The sequence below is a fragment of the Annulohypoxylon maeteangense genome (assembly GCF_022496945.1).
Source record: "Annulohypoxylon maeteangense strain CBS 123835 unplaced genomic scaffold GGS22scaffold_3, whole genome shotgun sequence".
In the NCBI taxonomy this organism is placed as follows: Eukaryota; Fungi; Ascomycota; class Sordariomycetes; order Xylariales; family Hypoxylaceae; genus Annulohypoxylon; species Annulohypoxylon maeteangense.
The window spans coordinates 2,663,600-2,678,458 of record NW_025953250.1 but is presented as its reverse complement, the minus strand read 5'-3'; the positions used below and the strand labels follow the sequence as shown (position 1 = coordinate 2,678,458).

Here is a 14,859-nt window from a genome sequence, read left to right as displayed (position 1 = left end):
GCCGAAGAACTGGGACTCCAAAAATTTCCAACATCGAAATATCACTACACCACTACACGATCACACTAACGAAACCTCGAAAAACGTAACGGCTTAGCGGTACACGCCACCCTACCTTGCTCTCGCTCAATAAGGCCTTTAATCTGCTTCATACGGCGTCAATTCCGACATAGACGAATAATCCTCGTACATACCAGGTGCTTATGCACCTAAATCGATTTAAGAATTTAAAAAAAAGAGAGAGAAAATCGCAAAATCCATGGCGGCACACCACACCCCGCGCAGCGTCGCCGACGCTACGCGATTTACATCGAGCACGCCGCACGCCAACGTAAAAGCCGCATCAGCCTCTTCCTCTTCCAGCAAATCCTCTCCTTCAAAAACCGGTTCCGCATCGTCTACGTCATCACGACCAGCACAATCGAGCCGTCTACCACCGGCAGGCATGCCGAGGCCGTCCGCGCCGGAGTCCATGGAGGAGCGGGTACGTCGGTTACGAGCCGCGCATCTAGCAGCGAGGAAGCACGAGACATCGAGGCTCGACCAGGTGGTTAATGCTTCGAGGCGGTATTTCGACGCTGCTCACAAATTCACTGTTCTAGGGTTGATTGGGTTCAGTGGTATGTATTTTCTCCTACCCCTGCCCCTCTTTCTCTACTCCCCGTAATCCCCGAACATCTAAATCATATCAAAAGACAATATTATATTACATACCCTCGCCAAGTATCCCCATGCTCTATATAATTGTAATCGCAATACATGGACTTACTCAAAAACCCCAGGCCTCGCCCTCTTCGTAACAATCTACGCCACCGCCGACATGATGGTATACAACCGCAAGCGGCGCAACGAGTTCTTCGCGCTGCAGCGGCAACTCAAGTCCGACAGTCTGGAAGCCGCGCGTCTGGCCTACATAACGAACTCCGCCACGCCGGAACAGATCGCCCTCGTCGAGGAAGCCGAGGCCAAGGCCCGGGACTCCGGTATGAGCCTGCCTCCACTACTCTCCGCACCCAGATCCATGTCCACCACAGCAGCAGAGGGGGCCACGGCAACCGAAACCGTAGGAAGGACAGCCTGGGCCGGCGAGTCCTTGGCCGAGAGCAGCCTCTCTGCCGCTGACGAGGTCGAGAAGCCGAAGAGCAAGGGCTTGAGCGGGTGGCTGTTCGGCGGGCTAAAAAAGGAAGAGCCGGGGAGCGAGGCGAGGCTGAACTTCGACGCCGAAGCGAAGGCCGCCGCGTCAGGGTTAGAGTTGAAAGAGAAGGCGAAGACGGCGTTCGAGCAGGAGCGCGAGAACCAAAGAACCGGCGGGCCCCTGGATCAGCTCGGGAAGCCGAGCGGTGGCGAGACTAAGAAATCGAGCTGGTGGTAGAGCGACTCGGCTGGGCTTATGGGTGCAGCGGGTATAATGGGAGCATGCTATTGCTACCGTGTGGAAGCGGGCTTTTTCGATCGATATAGGGGTAGTGGTATAAAAACTCGGAGTGGTGAGAACCGCTTGACAGGCGGGCCAACCAGTCAGCCCAGAAGAAGGGCTTCAACAGAGAAGCATATATGCGTAGGGCCGCCATAGTGTTCAAATTGTACGTATGTGCGATAGGATTTAGCATATTCAGCGGTGGTGCGAAGAATGCTGTATCATACCTAGGTGCCTATATATATATATATAGTAGAAGGGCGGAGCATTAAACCAGGTGTATAGTATTGGGTACTGTTATTAAATACACTCTACTGATCACACATGCGCATACGCTTATCTCGTTCATATGTTACACTGCTCAATCGTCTTATGTGTGGACGGGTATGATTTCTGTTGAGTTCACAATTCCCGTTTAGTTACCCGTGTACTTCAATGTTGAATTCCGACGTCCACCACGTTCGACTCCTCCCCCAACTTCCCCCCCTACGTTCTACAATTAAAAGCAAGCACTAGCTTCAGAAAAGTTCGAATGCCTAAAAGACTTAATTTTATATTTCCCCATTGTTGGTCGTCAAGTGACGGCTATACTATTAGTAAGTACCAAGGTGTGTTTGAATACAGGGAAAATTTTCACACGCTGGACCAGCCCTCAAATCGGTAAAGCCTCCTTGCACGCCTTAAACGCCACCCTTGACCGTACTCCTAATAGAGTAGGTATAATAGATAAATAGAAGCAAGAAAATGATAGAGCGCTGATGAGAGCAAATTCAGATCTTCCACTCCCAGTTTTTGGTTGACCGGGTTATTCTTTTCCCCTTTTCCACTGAATGCATGAATTCCCTTCCCAGAACCGATGAGCAAATGCAATAACGACCGTGTGCTGTGGGTATAAGTGTAATGAATGACAATTTTGGGTATGCAAGTAACCGAAAGTAATGTTATCCGATGGACTGTAAGGAAAAATAAGAGCCACGCTGTAGCAGTATAGCGCAATATTAGCGTTCCGTGAACGCCCTAGATGCAAATAATAGGAAATCATATGTGCCGTAAGGCTCCTGGACAAGCCGAATTTTGATCGGTTGCTCTATCGTGGTAAAAAAAAAAAAAAAAAAAAAAAAGTAATGTGGAAGGCGTAGGGAAATATGGACCTCTTTAAAGTCTGTCGAGGCCGAACTCTACGAGGCGGGCATCATCCGGGCGAGTCCAACAATCTTCCCGAGAAGATTTGCGAGCCCAGACACGCAAACGCTGCTCAAAATCCTGCATAGATGGAATCTCGTTCCTATCTAGCTTCGATTCGGAGGGGCTAAAAACTGGCAGTATAGTCGTATCTTTGCTCTTCCTATTTCGGCGAATTTGTGCAATTATCTGGTTTTCTCTGGCAGAAACACCCGTCTTGCCGTTAAACCAAATGTGTGGCCTCTCATCACTTCCATACTAAGAGATGATAATGTGGTTGAAATGGCCCGGAATCTTCATGCGGCATTTTTCGCAGTCTGCTCGGTAACCTATACTGAATGACTTCTTCATGCCTGGTTGCAGAGTCCAGTTGTTAAGAGTGTGTTTGCTGCGCGAATGGCCGTATTTCCCTCTTGGCGATGGCGTAGCGGGTGCGGAGGAAGGGGAGGAGCCAGGATCAGAATCCATCATACTAGAATCGTTATCCGTAATTGGAGGAACGGACTGAATGTTGGGATGCATGGGCATAGCATGAGGGTTGGTTGAATGGGGCATGTGAGGCAAATAAGGCCGCTGAGGCTGTCGAGAGTCCAAAATCATGCCCGGGCTCGTCGGCGTCTCTTCGCCGCCACTTTCACTAATAGGGGACGGGAGACGCCGGTTTTGAACCATGGACCATTCAGCAGAACCCCCTAACGACCGGGGTACCGAGGATTCATCGTGACACGTAGGAAATGGCTGAGCTTCTGTTGCCGCAGCATCAACTGGTCCGTTTGCTGTATGCATCGTCTGATTCATAGGACCCCAATTATTACCCCTTACTTGCGCAGCGAAAGTGCAATGTATAGGCGTAGGCATTCGTCCGGCAATACTCGAATCGACGAAGTCTGGGTGGAACGGACCGGTCTGATAACATTCGGATGAATCGACCATCATATCCGTATCTCTATCTACATCCATCGACAAATTTGACTGTTGTCGGTATTGCGCATCTTCGGAGTCGGAATCGGTCGGGCTGATAGAAGCAGGAGGAGTTGTTGCTGATGTCGCGACTGCAAAATCCGGGGCTCCCGCCCATTGCTTCTGTGTCGGCGATGTGCGCAGAGGGAGAGACTGAAGACGTTTCTAAACGTGATGGGCAAATTAGTCGGAAGTTGTGATAATGTTGGACCGATATTGGTAGGCTATAATGGGAAGTAGAACATCGTGCACGTATGCATCCTCGTTGCTAATACTAACATTGCGGTGTTCAGTGAAGCCTAGAGTTCCGTTCATGGCTTCGCCGATGTTGACCTGGCCATCACCCTCCTCCTCTCTTTGGCGCTTTCGCGAAAGCTCCTGCCACTGAGGCTCAAACATATTTACGATTATAGAATAGAGAATAGTAGTTACGTTAAATTAGAAAGAAAGCGTAAAAAGGAGAAATGTTCTTAGTTCCTGGATCCTAGTACTGGTTATGAGAGTGGATGACGATAAGAAAATTGATGAAGAGACTTGACGATGTTAGTTGATAATGGCAAGGAGTATTAAATTTTTAGAAGGACGCCGGAAAACTAGCAAGAACAACACGAGGCCGGGGGTAATGGTGCTTAAGGTTGTTAAGGTGGTACGTCAAGCGATGACCACCTTGATCATTTTATGCTAACGGCGTGTCCGAGTCCAGGGCTATGGCGGGTTGACTGGGTCGACTGGGTTAATGGGTTGGCGGGGAATGACGAGGTGGGAATGAGAATTGAAGAGAGTTGGGAATTGAGAGCTGGAATCTTGGTTCCTTCGGTCGTCGATCAGCCGCTTATGGGTTAAAATGGTTGGTTTCGGTTGGCTTTGGTTAGTTTTGAGAGGTACGTACTGTATAAAATGGTTGGAGCTGGCAGGCACCTGGCCTTCTTAGACTTGACATGCTTTTAAACAGGGGAACAGGGGAGCAGGGACCATCCATGGATCCTTTCCTTACGAGTTTACTTTTTGTTAGCTGCTCACTGCCTCGGGTACCTCGATTAGCTTAAAGCCAATTCGATCCACCTTTAATTGCCTAACGTCTTTTCCAAGGTTCTCAATTCTTCTACGTGATGCGCATAATTACATACTAAGTACGATGTATCTAAAAATAAAAGAAAGAATCCAAAGATCTAACGTTGACGATGAAAGAATATCGATTTACCGGTGGCGGTCCCAATATGTGATCCCAAAGTCTTAGTCCAAGTTCCAGCACCAGACAAGTGTGGGGGAAACCCTCCTACAAGGGTTTCCTCTGTAATGGATCATCAGAGCACCAGCCTTGCCGATTGGATATCTTCCCAAGCCTCTTTACTGTGCGTAAGCCATCTAGCAGTGTTATGCACGTATTTATTAACAGATTATGCATATAGGAGGTCCACTTCAATATGTAGCAGAGTGGCACCTTGTGGGACCCCATCAAGGTTTCTTCAAGTTGACATCTTACCTGCTTAGTACTTAGGTCGGTAGATAAGTTAACAGGAAAGTTGCAACCTTAACTTTAAGAATGAGATCGTTATGTGACAATCATGTCGATATAGTTAAGCTTAATCTTATATCGAATTCGATATACGCTCTATCTATATTCGTTGTTAAAAATAATCACATCCATCTATTAACATATTGCAGGTTGTAGTATATACCTGGTTAGAGAATAGATCCATGGATGTCACACGATTACGGTGGTGCAGTACGATTCTGACGCTGAGTGACATGTTGGCAGTAGGTTTCAGATATGCTTCATAAATTTGCTTCTTAATATATAGCACATATAGTAGCACCACCGCAAGAACAAATAGCCTACCTATGTAAGTCCTAGGTATGTAGGTAGGTAACAGATAAGAATTTGGAAAAGCTTCATATTCAAGTACTCGATAAGACTTCTTATCTATTATTATTAAGGCGCTATTTGGGGAAAGTGGCTTCTCTCTTGATACGAATCATGAAATCGCATGTGCGTTGCTGCCGGAGCCCATCCTCTATTTCCACAACGCTTCGTCACCGCAATTCCAATATGCTAATCATGTCCTGTTTAAGTATATGTTGGACTTCTGCATCTTGTTTCTTGTGCTGGAACCCTTCTTCCATGTCTTGACCCTTGATTCTGTTTCTTAGTGGCACACACACACATATCATACCTAGTACATACCTCTGTATCTACCCCTCATTTTTGGGGATGGTCACTAATTACTAGACATCTATCGTGAACGTAATCGACATTCCATCAGGAGAAATTTATGATTGAATATATCGCCAGTTAATGGTCTAGATCTTAGTCAATGCAGTCAGAGACAATCAAGTACGTAGAATTAGACGTCATCTCCATTGGATACCAAGCAAGATATTTTATCGATATCGATAGACCTCGGGGCAGGGCGGGCTAAAACATCAATAATACCATATATAACCAAAATTCAAGTTCCAGGAGATAAGTTCAAGTTGCCCTTGTCGTCATAGTTCTAATTGTAGTACCTACCTATTAACCATAACCCCCAACAAAGAAACTAACCGATCGATGTAAGTCTACAAAGGCTAATATTTTATTATCCGTGGATGATAAATTGACAGCACAAAGACAGTGAACAACAGTAGCAACTTACACTTTGAAATTGTTTAAACAGTATTATATTAAAAACAGCACACTGCATTTAAACAAGACTAAACAAGGCACCCAGAAACAATACAACTCTCCACACATCCTTACCCCCGCATCTTACTTCACCTCTATAGTTGGGCGAAGAAGTGGTTGATTTTTACCGCCATAATTAGGGTAAGTACTTCAATCCGACGAATGATCAGAAGGATATATTTAATGAAGTAGAAGAATATAGCCACCTTCATGATAAATGAAAGAAGTGCGAGCACTACTACTACCACAGGGTGGAGGAGAATGAAAAAGAGGGCAGAAAGGAATAGTATGAAACCCATGTTGACGATACACTATTGGTGAGTAGTAGTAGTTGTGGTTGTTATTGTGTGTGTGTGTTCGAAGAGTTGATCGCATCTATCTTTCTGTATTTCACAAGCCTTTTATACTCCACCACGGCTCTACATCGTTATTGAATAGTATTGTCTATTACTAAACAATTCGAGAAGTCAAGAGGATATGAATTGGAACATTGATATTGTTTTTATTTTGTTTGCATAGCTAGAAATAATCACAAACCCTCTAATACGAATAACAATGTCATCTCATTGATTATACGGCTAGTTGATGAAATTCTTGTTATGAAACTATCTCGCTCGTCTTGATGGCGTATCTAAAAAAGGGGGAAATTTTGGCTTCTGCGGCCCACGAGAGTATGATGATATCTATTGATCTATATTATATCATTCATTTATGTCTACGCTTATTAATGTTAGAAGTGTTAGGTAGTGTGATATTTTAAAAACAAGTTACTTAAGTCAATCACTTTAATAATTGCTCTTATGATTGAATTCTAGAGGTGGAACGGCTTGTTGATTACTAGATCAACGCTGCATACAACGATACCTAGCTAGATAGTTTAACAGTGCTTCTGATAAATGGTCGTGTTACCCTTGAAAATATCCAAGGGAAATTGGTCGGCAATCGCTTGGTATCCAGCGACATTTGGGTGTAAGTGGTCACCTCCGTCGTACTGAGTAGCCAAGTTAGCCGCGTTTGAGGGATTGGCCACGATCTTAGCGAAATCAATCGTCGCAGCGAAGCTACCGTCTCCGCCGCCTAGAATCCACGTGTTGACCGACTGCCTGGTTTGGTCCCTGGTCGGGTTGCTGTAGCTCTGTCCGTTGCCGCCGAACGGGGTGATCGTTGCTCCGAACACGGTTATACCGGCTGCTTTAGCATCGGTGGCGATGGTTTTGAAAGACGATTGAAGACTAGTTCCGATACGTGATTGTGTTCCCGAATCCGCGGATCCACCTCCGATGTCATTTACTCCTTCGAAGATGAGGGCGTACTTGACGCCAGCGGCCGCGAGAAGATCTCGTTTATACCGCTGCATGAGTGGTGGTCCAAGGCCACCGGACAGCACGGTATTGCCACCTGCTGCTTGGTTACACACAGAAATATCAGTGATCCCTTCTTTTTGCATTCTAGCTAGAAGCAGATCGGGCCATCTGTGATTTGTTAGTAGGAACTTCGATTGTGATGGGGATTCTATTCGCACCGATTGTTAGCATTATCAGTGCTTCCACGTCCATCTGTAATACTATCACCGAGAATCACTAGCGCGGCTGTCGTCTTCGGAGCCCACGCTTCGACAGCAGTAAGGAAGTACCAGTGTGCGGTGCTCGCTCCTGTAACGGCCGAGGCATTTGCATGATTGCCCTGCTGCATGAACGAAGTAGTTCGACTTCCTGGGTGGCCAGTGATGCTGCTACCAGACTGACCAGGCTGGGAATATAAGCTAACCGTAATCGTGCCCTGAGGCTCAACCTTGAAGTCGACCGGGTCAGAGTAAGCAACTTGACCCCTCGGGACTGTAACTGATGCAGAACCATTGAAAGTGAGAGCTTTCAGCGTCGTCGTATCGATGCCATTGACACCGGTTTTGCCATCTGTGGGGATGGCTACGGAGGCTTCCGTAATGGGAAGGTCACTGCCACCAAATGTGTTAGAGATCTGGAAACGAAGTCTCTCTGCGCCGATAGACAAGTGAAGTGTTTGGCGAAGAGTAGCGTCTTTGAATGCAGCCGAACCAGACTAATTCATGATTAGATGGCTGATTAGCAAGTTGTCAAATATGAGCACAACCTACAAACGGAGAGGGAGGCATGTTATTGGGCTCCACTAGCTGTGGCATCGATACCCATGTTGCTACCCAATGCGAATCTTCCTCCTGACGCTCAACAAGAGAAGTAGGAAGTGCAGTAGCGGATAAAGTCCACCATAGAAGCCATGCTGTCCAAATCGAAGACCTGAAGCTGAGGCTTCTCAGCGTATTTGGTAACACACAGACCATGATGATGATAATGGGCATAGAGAGAAATGCCAAGGCATCGAGGAGAACTCCATGGCGACAGCTTGGAGTTTTATTGTTTGGAACGCACCTTAGACCTCGGGTTAAGTGACGGATAATATGTCTCCGCAGCTATTTTGCCCTATTGTAGTCATGCAATTTAGCCGTAAGGCTGGTTCCTGAATACTCAATTTAAGACGGCATAGCCTTATTTGACGAAACGGAGAAGAATCACCATATGAGTGATATCGAATATATAGGAAAGTATATGGGCGACTCATATATCGAAGAAACGATATGATGAGATAGGCCTTGACGACTGTCTGAGGTCGAAGATACAGCTCCATCTCACTTCTCTACACATACAGTGGGTTGCTAACAACGATGCCATGGGAGGTCTTAGCTGAACCGTTAATGTTTAGATGCTTGATGATAACAACATGAAAGCGATGAATCTGAGTCTAAGGTTCGGATGAAATGTCATTTAATTTCAGTGACCTTGCAGATATGACCTAAGCTGAAGTTCATACTGTACTGCATAGTAGATGAGATTGTCAGGCGGGATACAGAATATTAATTCCGTAAAGCTTAGGATGGCCAGTAGTATGGCAGTAAAACTCCACGGGGCAGGGACTTGTATGGGGCGGTGTACAAAGTTTGGAAACCATTGGTGCGTTCAAATGCGCCATCTAGCCGTGGACATCTTACGATGACGAGGTTGTCGAGGTGCGAGGTGTCGAGGACGAGGACTGAGGGGAAAAAAGTTTTCGGATTGGATGTGAACAAGATTAGCATCGCCTAATGCCTAATTGGGTCGTATCGAGTACGTACATGTACCCAGTACCGTATCTACCTAGCTATGTACCTAAGTACTGATTTGTGCCCCTCCATCAACTCACACCCCACCAAGCCCGTCTTCGCAGCTTGTTTCGCTAGTATGGACCTGTATGGGCTAGATTTACTCCCTTCAACCAATAAGAGTCATCGCAGTTCTAGTAACCACCAGCTAAACCATCTTTTAAGTAACCATATCTTCAAGGTTTAAACTTAATTCTCATTATAATCATTCACATAGAAATTCTCTTACGACAGTCCATTGACATATTTTGGGTTGCTTTAATACTCCCTACGCCGTTGCGTTAGGAGCTGAAGGATTCTTGAGAACCATTGAGAACCAAAAAGTACGGTATCGGAACCAGGAACCAAAGAATTGAAGACTACCTACTAGGGGTCGAGGAAGAAAGACATACAAACTCTTCTCCTTTAAATTTTTTTTCTCTCTTTCAACCGTGTCTGACTCACCTTGAGATCGATCGCTTTGCCATAGAAACAACGGCTCATTCACACCGTATACCCACGCACTTATCCGTTGTTCGGGTCGTTCGAAGCAACAAACATCGGTTGCCGTGCTGCTCAACCCCTAGAAATTTGAATTGACTTATTCTATAACCAATCACCACCAATCCTTTTCATCTATTCACCACAATGCCAGGAGTCGATATGGCGCCTCTAGTGGCTGACGATATGAGAGGTACGTCAGATAGCAAACATCATTTCTGCATTTTACTCGGTTCTCATCGACTTGGAGTCACTATTTTAACCTCCAACTATGAATGACTCCTTCTCTTACGTTACTCGAGATCATTTGTCCTCCCTTCAGTCCTACATAAACCTACCTGCTCAAGCAAGATCGTATCACAAAGAAAACAATCCCGAACAGGAACAAGATGCTAATGTGCCTTGAAACCGCAGTCCTGGGCCAGGACCCTCTTATCCCACCGGCATTGCTCATATCTGAGATCCCAATGACCGATGCTTCCTTGCAGACAGTGGTTAAGGGCCGGAGAGATGCTGTTGCCATTATAATGGGTCGCAGTGATCGTCTCTTGGTCGTGGTTGGTCCTTGTTCCATTCACGATCCAGCTGTCGCTCATGAGTACGCTCAACGCCTGAAGGGTCTTTCCGAGAAGCTATCGGATGATCTGTGCATTATCATGCGCGCTTACCTCGAGAAGCCGCGGACTACTGTTGGCTGGAAGGGTCTCATTAACGACCCTGATATCGACAACAGCTTCAAGATTAACAAGGGTCTGCGCATATCGCGACAGATGTTTGGCGACCTAACTAACGCGGGAATGCCCATTGCCAGCGAGATGTTGGACACCATCTCCCCTCAATTCCTGGCAGACTTTATCTCTGTCGGCGCCATCGGCGCTCGCACCACCGAGTCACAGCTACACCGTGAGCTTGCGTCTGGTCTCTCCTTCCCAATTGGCTTCAAGAACGGCACCGATGGAAATCTAGGTGTTGCTATTGACGCCATAGGAGCAGCAGCCTCCAAGCATCATTTCATGGGTGTAACTAAGCAGGGCCTGGCTGCCATCACGAGAACCAAGGGGAATGAGCACGGTTTCGTCATCCTAAGAGGAGGTAGCAAGGGAACCAACTACGACAAGGACAGCATCCAAGATGCCAAGGAAACCTTGATTAAGAAGGGACAGAAGCTAGCTATCATGGTCGATTGCTCCCACGGTAGGTTGCGCTCTGTCACATGACGCCCGAGAATAAACTAACGAGGGATAGGTAACTCAAACAAGGACCACCGAAACCAACCCAAGGTTGCCAAGGTCATCGGTGATCAGCTAAAGGAGGGAGAGAAGGCCATAATCGGTGTCATGATCGAGTCCTTTATTAACGAGGGCAACCAGAAGGTTCCCGCCGAGGGACCATCCGGATTGAAGAAGGGCGTGAGCATCACTGACGCCTGCATCAATTGGGAGAAGACAGTTGAGGTCCTCGAAGACCTAGCGGCCGCGGTCCGTGCTCGCCGGGAGAAGAACGGCGCACCGAATAGCAACGGCCAAGAGCCCAAGGCCACTCTCCTAGAGGAGGAATAAGTTTTTTAGAAGGGGTATAGTTGGTGGAATTCGCCAATTCTAACCACATGAATAATTGGCGAATGAAGGCAGTTAATGAGAACAAAAGCAATAAAAAGCATTGGGGAGGGTAGACTGTCGTAAGTGCATGATATCTGAGATTTGTCAGTTTAGCAACGATCTTGGCAATTTGATCGGGAGGAAGACTAAAAAAAAGGCATCAGGCATTAGGCGTTTGGTTATAAAACCCATAGGCTACTTTAAAATTCAGACGAATGCATGGATGATTTCTCCTTGTCCCTCTCAGTTTCATACTTTGGATATCAGAACCGGTGTTTAATATATAATATGGGCAAGATGTATGAAAATCATAGTAAATCGCCTCTCCCTTGCATCCCGAACGCCGTTTCCAACGCCAAGTCCTCGATATTCGATGTGAATCCGCTTGTAGAGTAAACTCGACCATATTGTCATATATTTTATGTACCATCTCGCCCAACAGGCATATACACCCCTCTATCCCGCCCTCTCGCTCCCCCACTTCCACCACCTAACCCTAACGCGGCACCCTTCTTTCCCTCTCTCAACTCAATGACCCTCCTCGTGGCCGCCCAGCCTAACAGCCCGGTGGTGCCGAGGATGAATCCCCACACGATGATCTGGTCCTTGCGGCTGTCGCGCTGGAAACACATCGCCACCACGTCGTTCTCCTCTGCATCCTTGCAGATGGGCAGGTGTTGCGAGAGGCAGAAGCCACGCGTGCATTGCGTACAGGAGGCCGAGGCGGCGCGTTTCTCGAGGCTGTTGAGGTCAGGGGTAGGGGAGCGGGAGAGCAGGGCTTGTTCGGAGGGAGGCGGAGCCGATGGGTTGGAGGTGGACTTGGAGTTGGGATTTGCGTTCTCGAAGGTGTTAGGGTTGTTGCCTTGCGGTCCGAGTTGGATGAGCGTGCTGTTCTTGAAGCAGGTGCATTTGCAGAATGTTGGGGCGGCTAAGGATGGTTAGTTTCAGGCCGAGTACACCGGATAAAGGAGGGAGTAGTGGTAATGGGGTAGCCTACACGCTGCGGCGACGTAAGAAGCGAAGACTCCTATTAGGAGTAGAAAGAGCTGGAGTCGCATCATGTCGCTGTCGTTAAATGGCCATGTATCATATTTCGCAACGGACGAGATCGCTTTCACATTACATAAGGGAAATGTTAGATCCCGGTCATCCCAATTGAACGGATGTCCTCCCCTTAAGATCGTAGTATGATATGCATATGTTGGTAGATGATTGAAGCTTCAATCCTTAATTCGAATGACGAGGCCGTCGATATGGGTATGCACGATCCGATAAGGTACGTACTATCCTAGCGCCTATCAGCCCTCAGTGGCTGGAGAAGGACTCCACACTTCCTATCTTGGCGCAGCGAACCCCTGCAGATTACCTAACCTTGAGAAAAGTTCGTACTTTCAATATCAAGCTCCAGAATATTGCGACATCCAACAACTTGATTTCCATACTCGGGGGAGTCAATTAGCCACAATGCGACGAATAACACGATTGCGACGGCCATCCGGCCTGTCTGCCAACATCACTCGGTCCCAAATTGCGCCTCTAGTCGGACAATCCCCGTCCGTATCCTCCCACAATATCTCGACCTCACCCCGCAGACCTATACCAACAGCGAGTCTTCAAAGCCCTGCATTCGCCCGTCTCTACTCGACAGAAAAACAGCCCCCCAACTCTCAGAGCCCCAGTTCCGAGGCCGAAAAGCCGCAAGAAGGCGAACAGTCCAAAGAGCTAGCCCTATCCGAATCCGAATCCACATCCAAAGTCGCCGAAGAAGACCCCGAAGAAGCCTTGGAAGAATATTCGGAAGAACCCCAATGGACGACTTTCATCCCCCCACCTCACCAGCGCACATATACCGAGCGTGCGGACGAGGTGTCAGACAAGACCTACAAGCCCGCGCTCCTGGATGACGGGCTCGAGGTTGTCGGCGGCACAGAGCGTTGGTGGAGCAAGCTAGAGCACTGGCCCAAGTCGGCTAACTTCATTAGCTTCCGGCCGCACGATAAGGTGCATGGTGATGAGTTCCTAGAGGCTGCGGTGAGGAGGGCTGTGGTCGAGGCCTTTGCGCTGAAGCAGGCTGGGAAGGAGGGGGCGTTGGTGGCAAAATGGCCTATCAAGGGACAGGCCGAGATGAACGAGGCGCTGAAAGTGCAGCTGAGTGTTAAACCGGATGGAGGAGTGGCGTTGGAGGGTAACGTGAAGGCGGTTTTGGAAGCGCTGGTTGAGGATGCGGCAGAGCATACTCCGAGAAGGCCGGCGCTTCCCATCGAGGAACTCACGACGTATCGATCGGCTTGGGGGAAGGACTGGAAGACGGTTTCTCTAGCCGATCCGCGGATCAAGTTCGCCGTAAGTTCTACTACATCATAGTGGTTTTATCTCTGGATGTAGGACGTCGGGCTAACACAGATTGCTAGGTTACGAAACGCATCTTCCAACTCACGGGCCACCGCATCCAGGACTTCCAACTCTCAGGCATCACCAACGTCCAGACGCTGCTCCACGTGGTCCAAAAGCCGGCGAAGCCAAAGACGCTAACGCAGGAGATCCAAGAAAAGCGCCAGGACCTAACGCAGCTACCAAACGTGTTCGTGGCTGCGAAGCGCATCACGCGCGGCGACAAGGAGAAGGCCGTCGGCAGGTTCAAGCTCATCGAGGAGCAATATAAGAAGAGACAACTGCCTCTGGTTGGCCACGGATCCGCCTCTACGAACATGGAGATTCCGAGGATGCTCGGCGCTAAGTAGGCTAATCACTCATACGAGGAATCTAACTCTGTATATTACACGAATATGGACGTTTTTATGCTCCTGTAGATATAGGACAATGACCATGTCGCGTTGTAGTCTACCATATCGGATATGACCAGGTGAATTGGTGGTTCCATTTTCGCTTCGCTAATAAATGCAGATGTTATCTCACTCGTCTGGTTATGAGTAGGGGAGTAGGTATGACATATTACTAACGTTCCAAATATTTGAACTCAGTTTATCAATCTTATTACATTGGACACATTAAACATAGGCAGTACAGTTAAAAAAACATTTTCAATTTGAATAGGTATGATTGTCTGCTATAATTCTAAGTGTCTATTTAATAAGTAAGTACCTATCTGTCTCCCTTATCAAGTTGATTGAAATAGAGTCCTAAATAACTCGGTAGATATCCCTACCCCTTTTGGTGTTTATTATTCAAACATCTTCCCTCGCGGCCGTTAAGACCTTCTATTTGTGAGCCGTAGCTACGCAATCTAGGTCGCTGCGAGTTGGTATATGTATTGGCAATTCTTCGTCGTTTCGTTTCTCCATCCCCGAGAATTACTCCGAGAGTACGTTATCTCCCGTCAATATCTTTCGTGACGCTCTCATTCCCACTCTCATTATATAAGTGA

General features: G+C 47.5%; 6 protein-coding genes across 6 annotated transcripts; 3 read left to right on the top strand and 3 right to left on the bottom strand.

Annotated features, from left to right (window-relative positions):
- The first annotated feature begins 33 nt into the window (after positions 1 to 33).
- Positions 34 to 1,380, top strand: GGS22DRAFT_97998 (uncharacterized protein). The gene is made up of 2 exons (XM_047968603.1): positions 34 to 620; positions 783 to 1,380. The coding sequence occupies exons 1-2, from the start codon at positions 260 to 262 to the stop codon at positions 1,370 to 1,372; spliced, it is 951 nt and encodes a 316-aa protein (XP_047822330.1). The 5' UTR covers positions 34 to 259; the 3' UTR covers positions 1,373 to 1,380.
- Positions 1,381 to 2,515: 1,135 nt separating this feature from the next.
- GGS22DRAFT_156022 (uncharacterized protein) lies at positions 2,516 to 4,389 on the bottom strand. The gene is made up of 2 exons (XM_047960303.1): positions 3,839 to 4,389; positions 2,516 to 3,724 (listed from the first exon to the last, which is right to left on the bottom strand). Exons 1-2 carry the CDS (start codon positions 3,956 to 3,958, stop codon positions 2,858 to 2,860), a joined length of 987 nt encoding a protein of 328 aa, XP_047822329.1. The 5' UTR covers positions 3,959 to 4,389; the 3' UTR covers positions 2,516 to 2,857.
- A 2,712-nt stretch (positions 4,390 to 7,101) lies between these two features.
- GGS22DRAFT_185874 (SGNH hydrolase) lies at positions 7,102 to 8,541 on the bottom strand (the record flags this gene model as incomplete). Its single annotated transcript, XM_047964382.1, has 3 exons — positions 7,102 to 7,696; positions 7,747 to 8,282; positions 8,338 to 8,541. 3 exons carry the CDS (start codon positions 8,539 to 8,541, stop codon positions 7,102 to 7,104), a joined length of 1,335 nt encoding a protein of 444 aa, XP_047822328.1.
- A 1,001-nt stretch (positions 8,542 to 9,542) lies between these two features.
- Positions 9,543 to 11,720, top strand: GGS22DRAFT_97970 (3-deoxy-7-phosphoheptulonate synthase). The gene is made up of 3 exons (XM_047968602.1): positions 9,543 to 10,069; positions 10,291 to 11,070; positions 11,122 to 11,720. Exons 1-3 carry the CDS (start codon positions 10,024 to 10,026, stop codon positions 11,433 to 11,435), a joined length of 1,140 nt encoding a protein of 379 aa, XP_047822327.1. The 5' UTR covers positions 9,543 to 10,023; the 3' UTR covers positions 11,436 to 11,720.
- On the bottom strand, positions 11,665 to 12,699 carry GGS22DRAFT_97967 (uncharacterized protein). The gene is made up of 2 exons (XM_047968601.1): positions 12,472 to 12,699; positions 11,665 to 12,402 (listed from the first exon to the last, which is right to left on the bottom strand). Exons 1-2 carry the CDS (start codon positions 12,533 to 12,535, stop codon positions 11,894 to 11,896), a joined length of 573 nt encoding a protein of 190 aa, XP_047822326.1. The 5' UTR covers positions 12,536 to 12,699; the 3' UTR covers positions 11,665 to 11,893.
- A 177-nt stretch (positions 12,700 to 12,876) lies between these two features.
- Positions 12,877 to 14,477, top strand: GGS22DRAFT_97965 (ribosomal subunit 39S-domain-containing protein). The gene is made up of 2 exons (XM_047968600.1): positions 12,877 to 13,817; positions 13,886 to 14,477. Exons 1-2 carry the CDS (start codon positions 12,939 to 12,941, stop codon positions 14,213 to 14,215), a joined length of 1,209 nt encoding a protein of 402 aa, XP_047822325.1. The 5' UTR covers positions 12,877 to 12,938; the 3' UTR covers positions 14,216 to 14,477.
- The last annotated feature ends 382 nt before the right edge of the window (positions 14,478 to 14,859 follow it).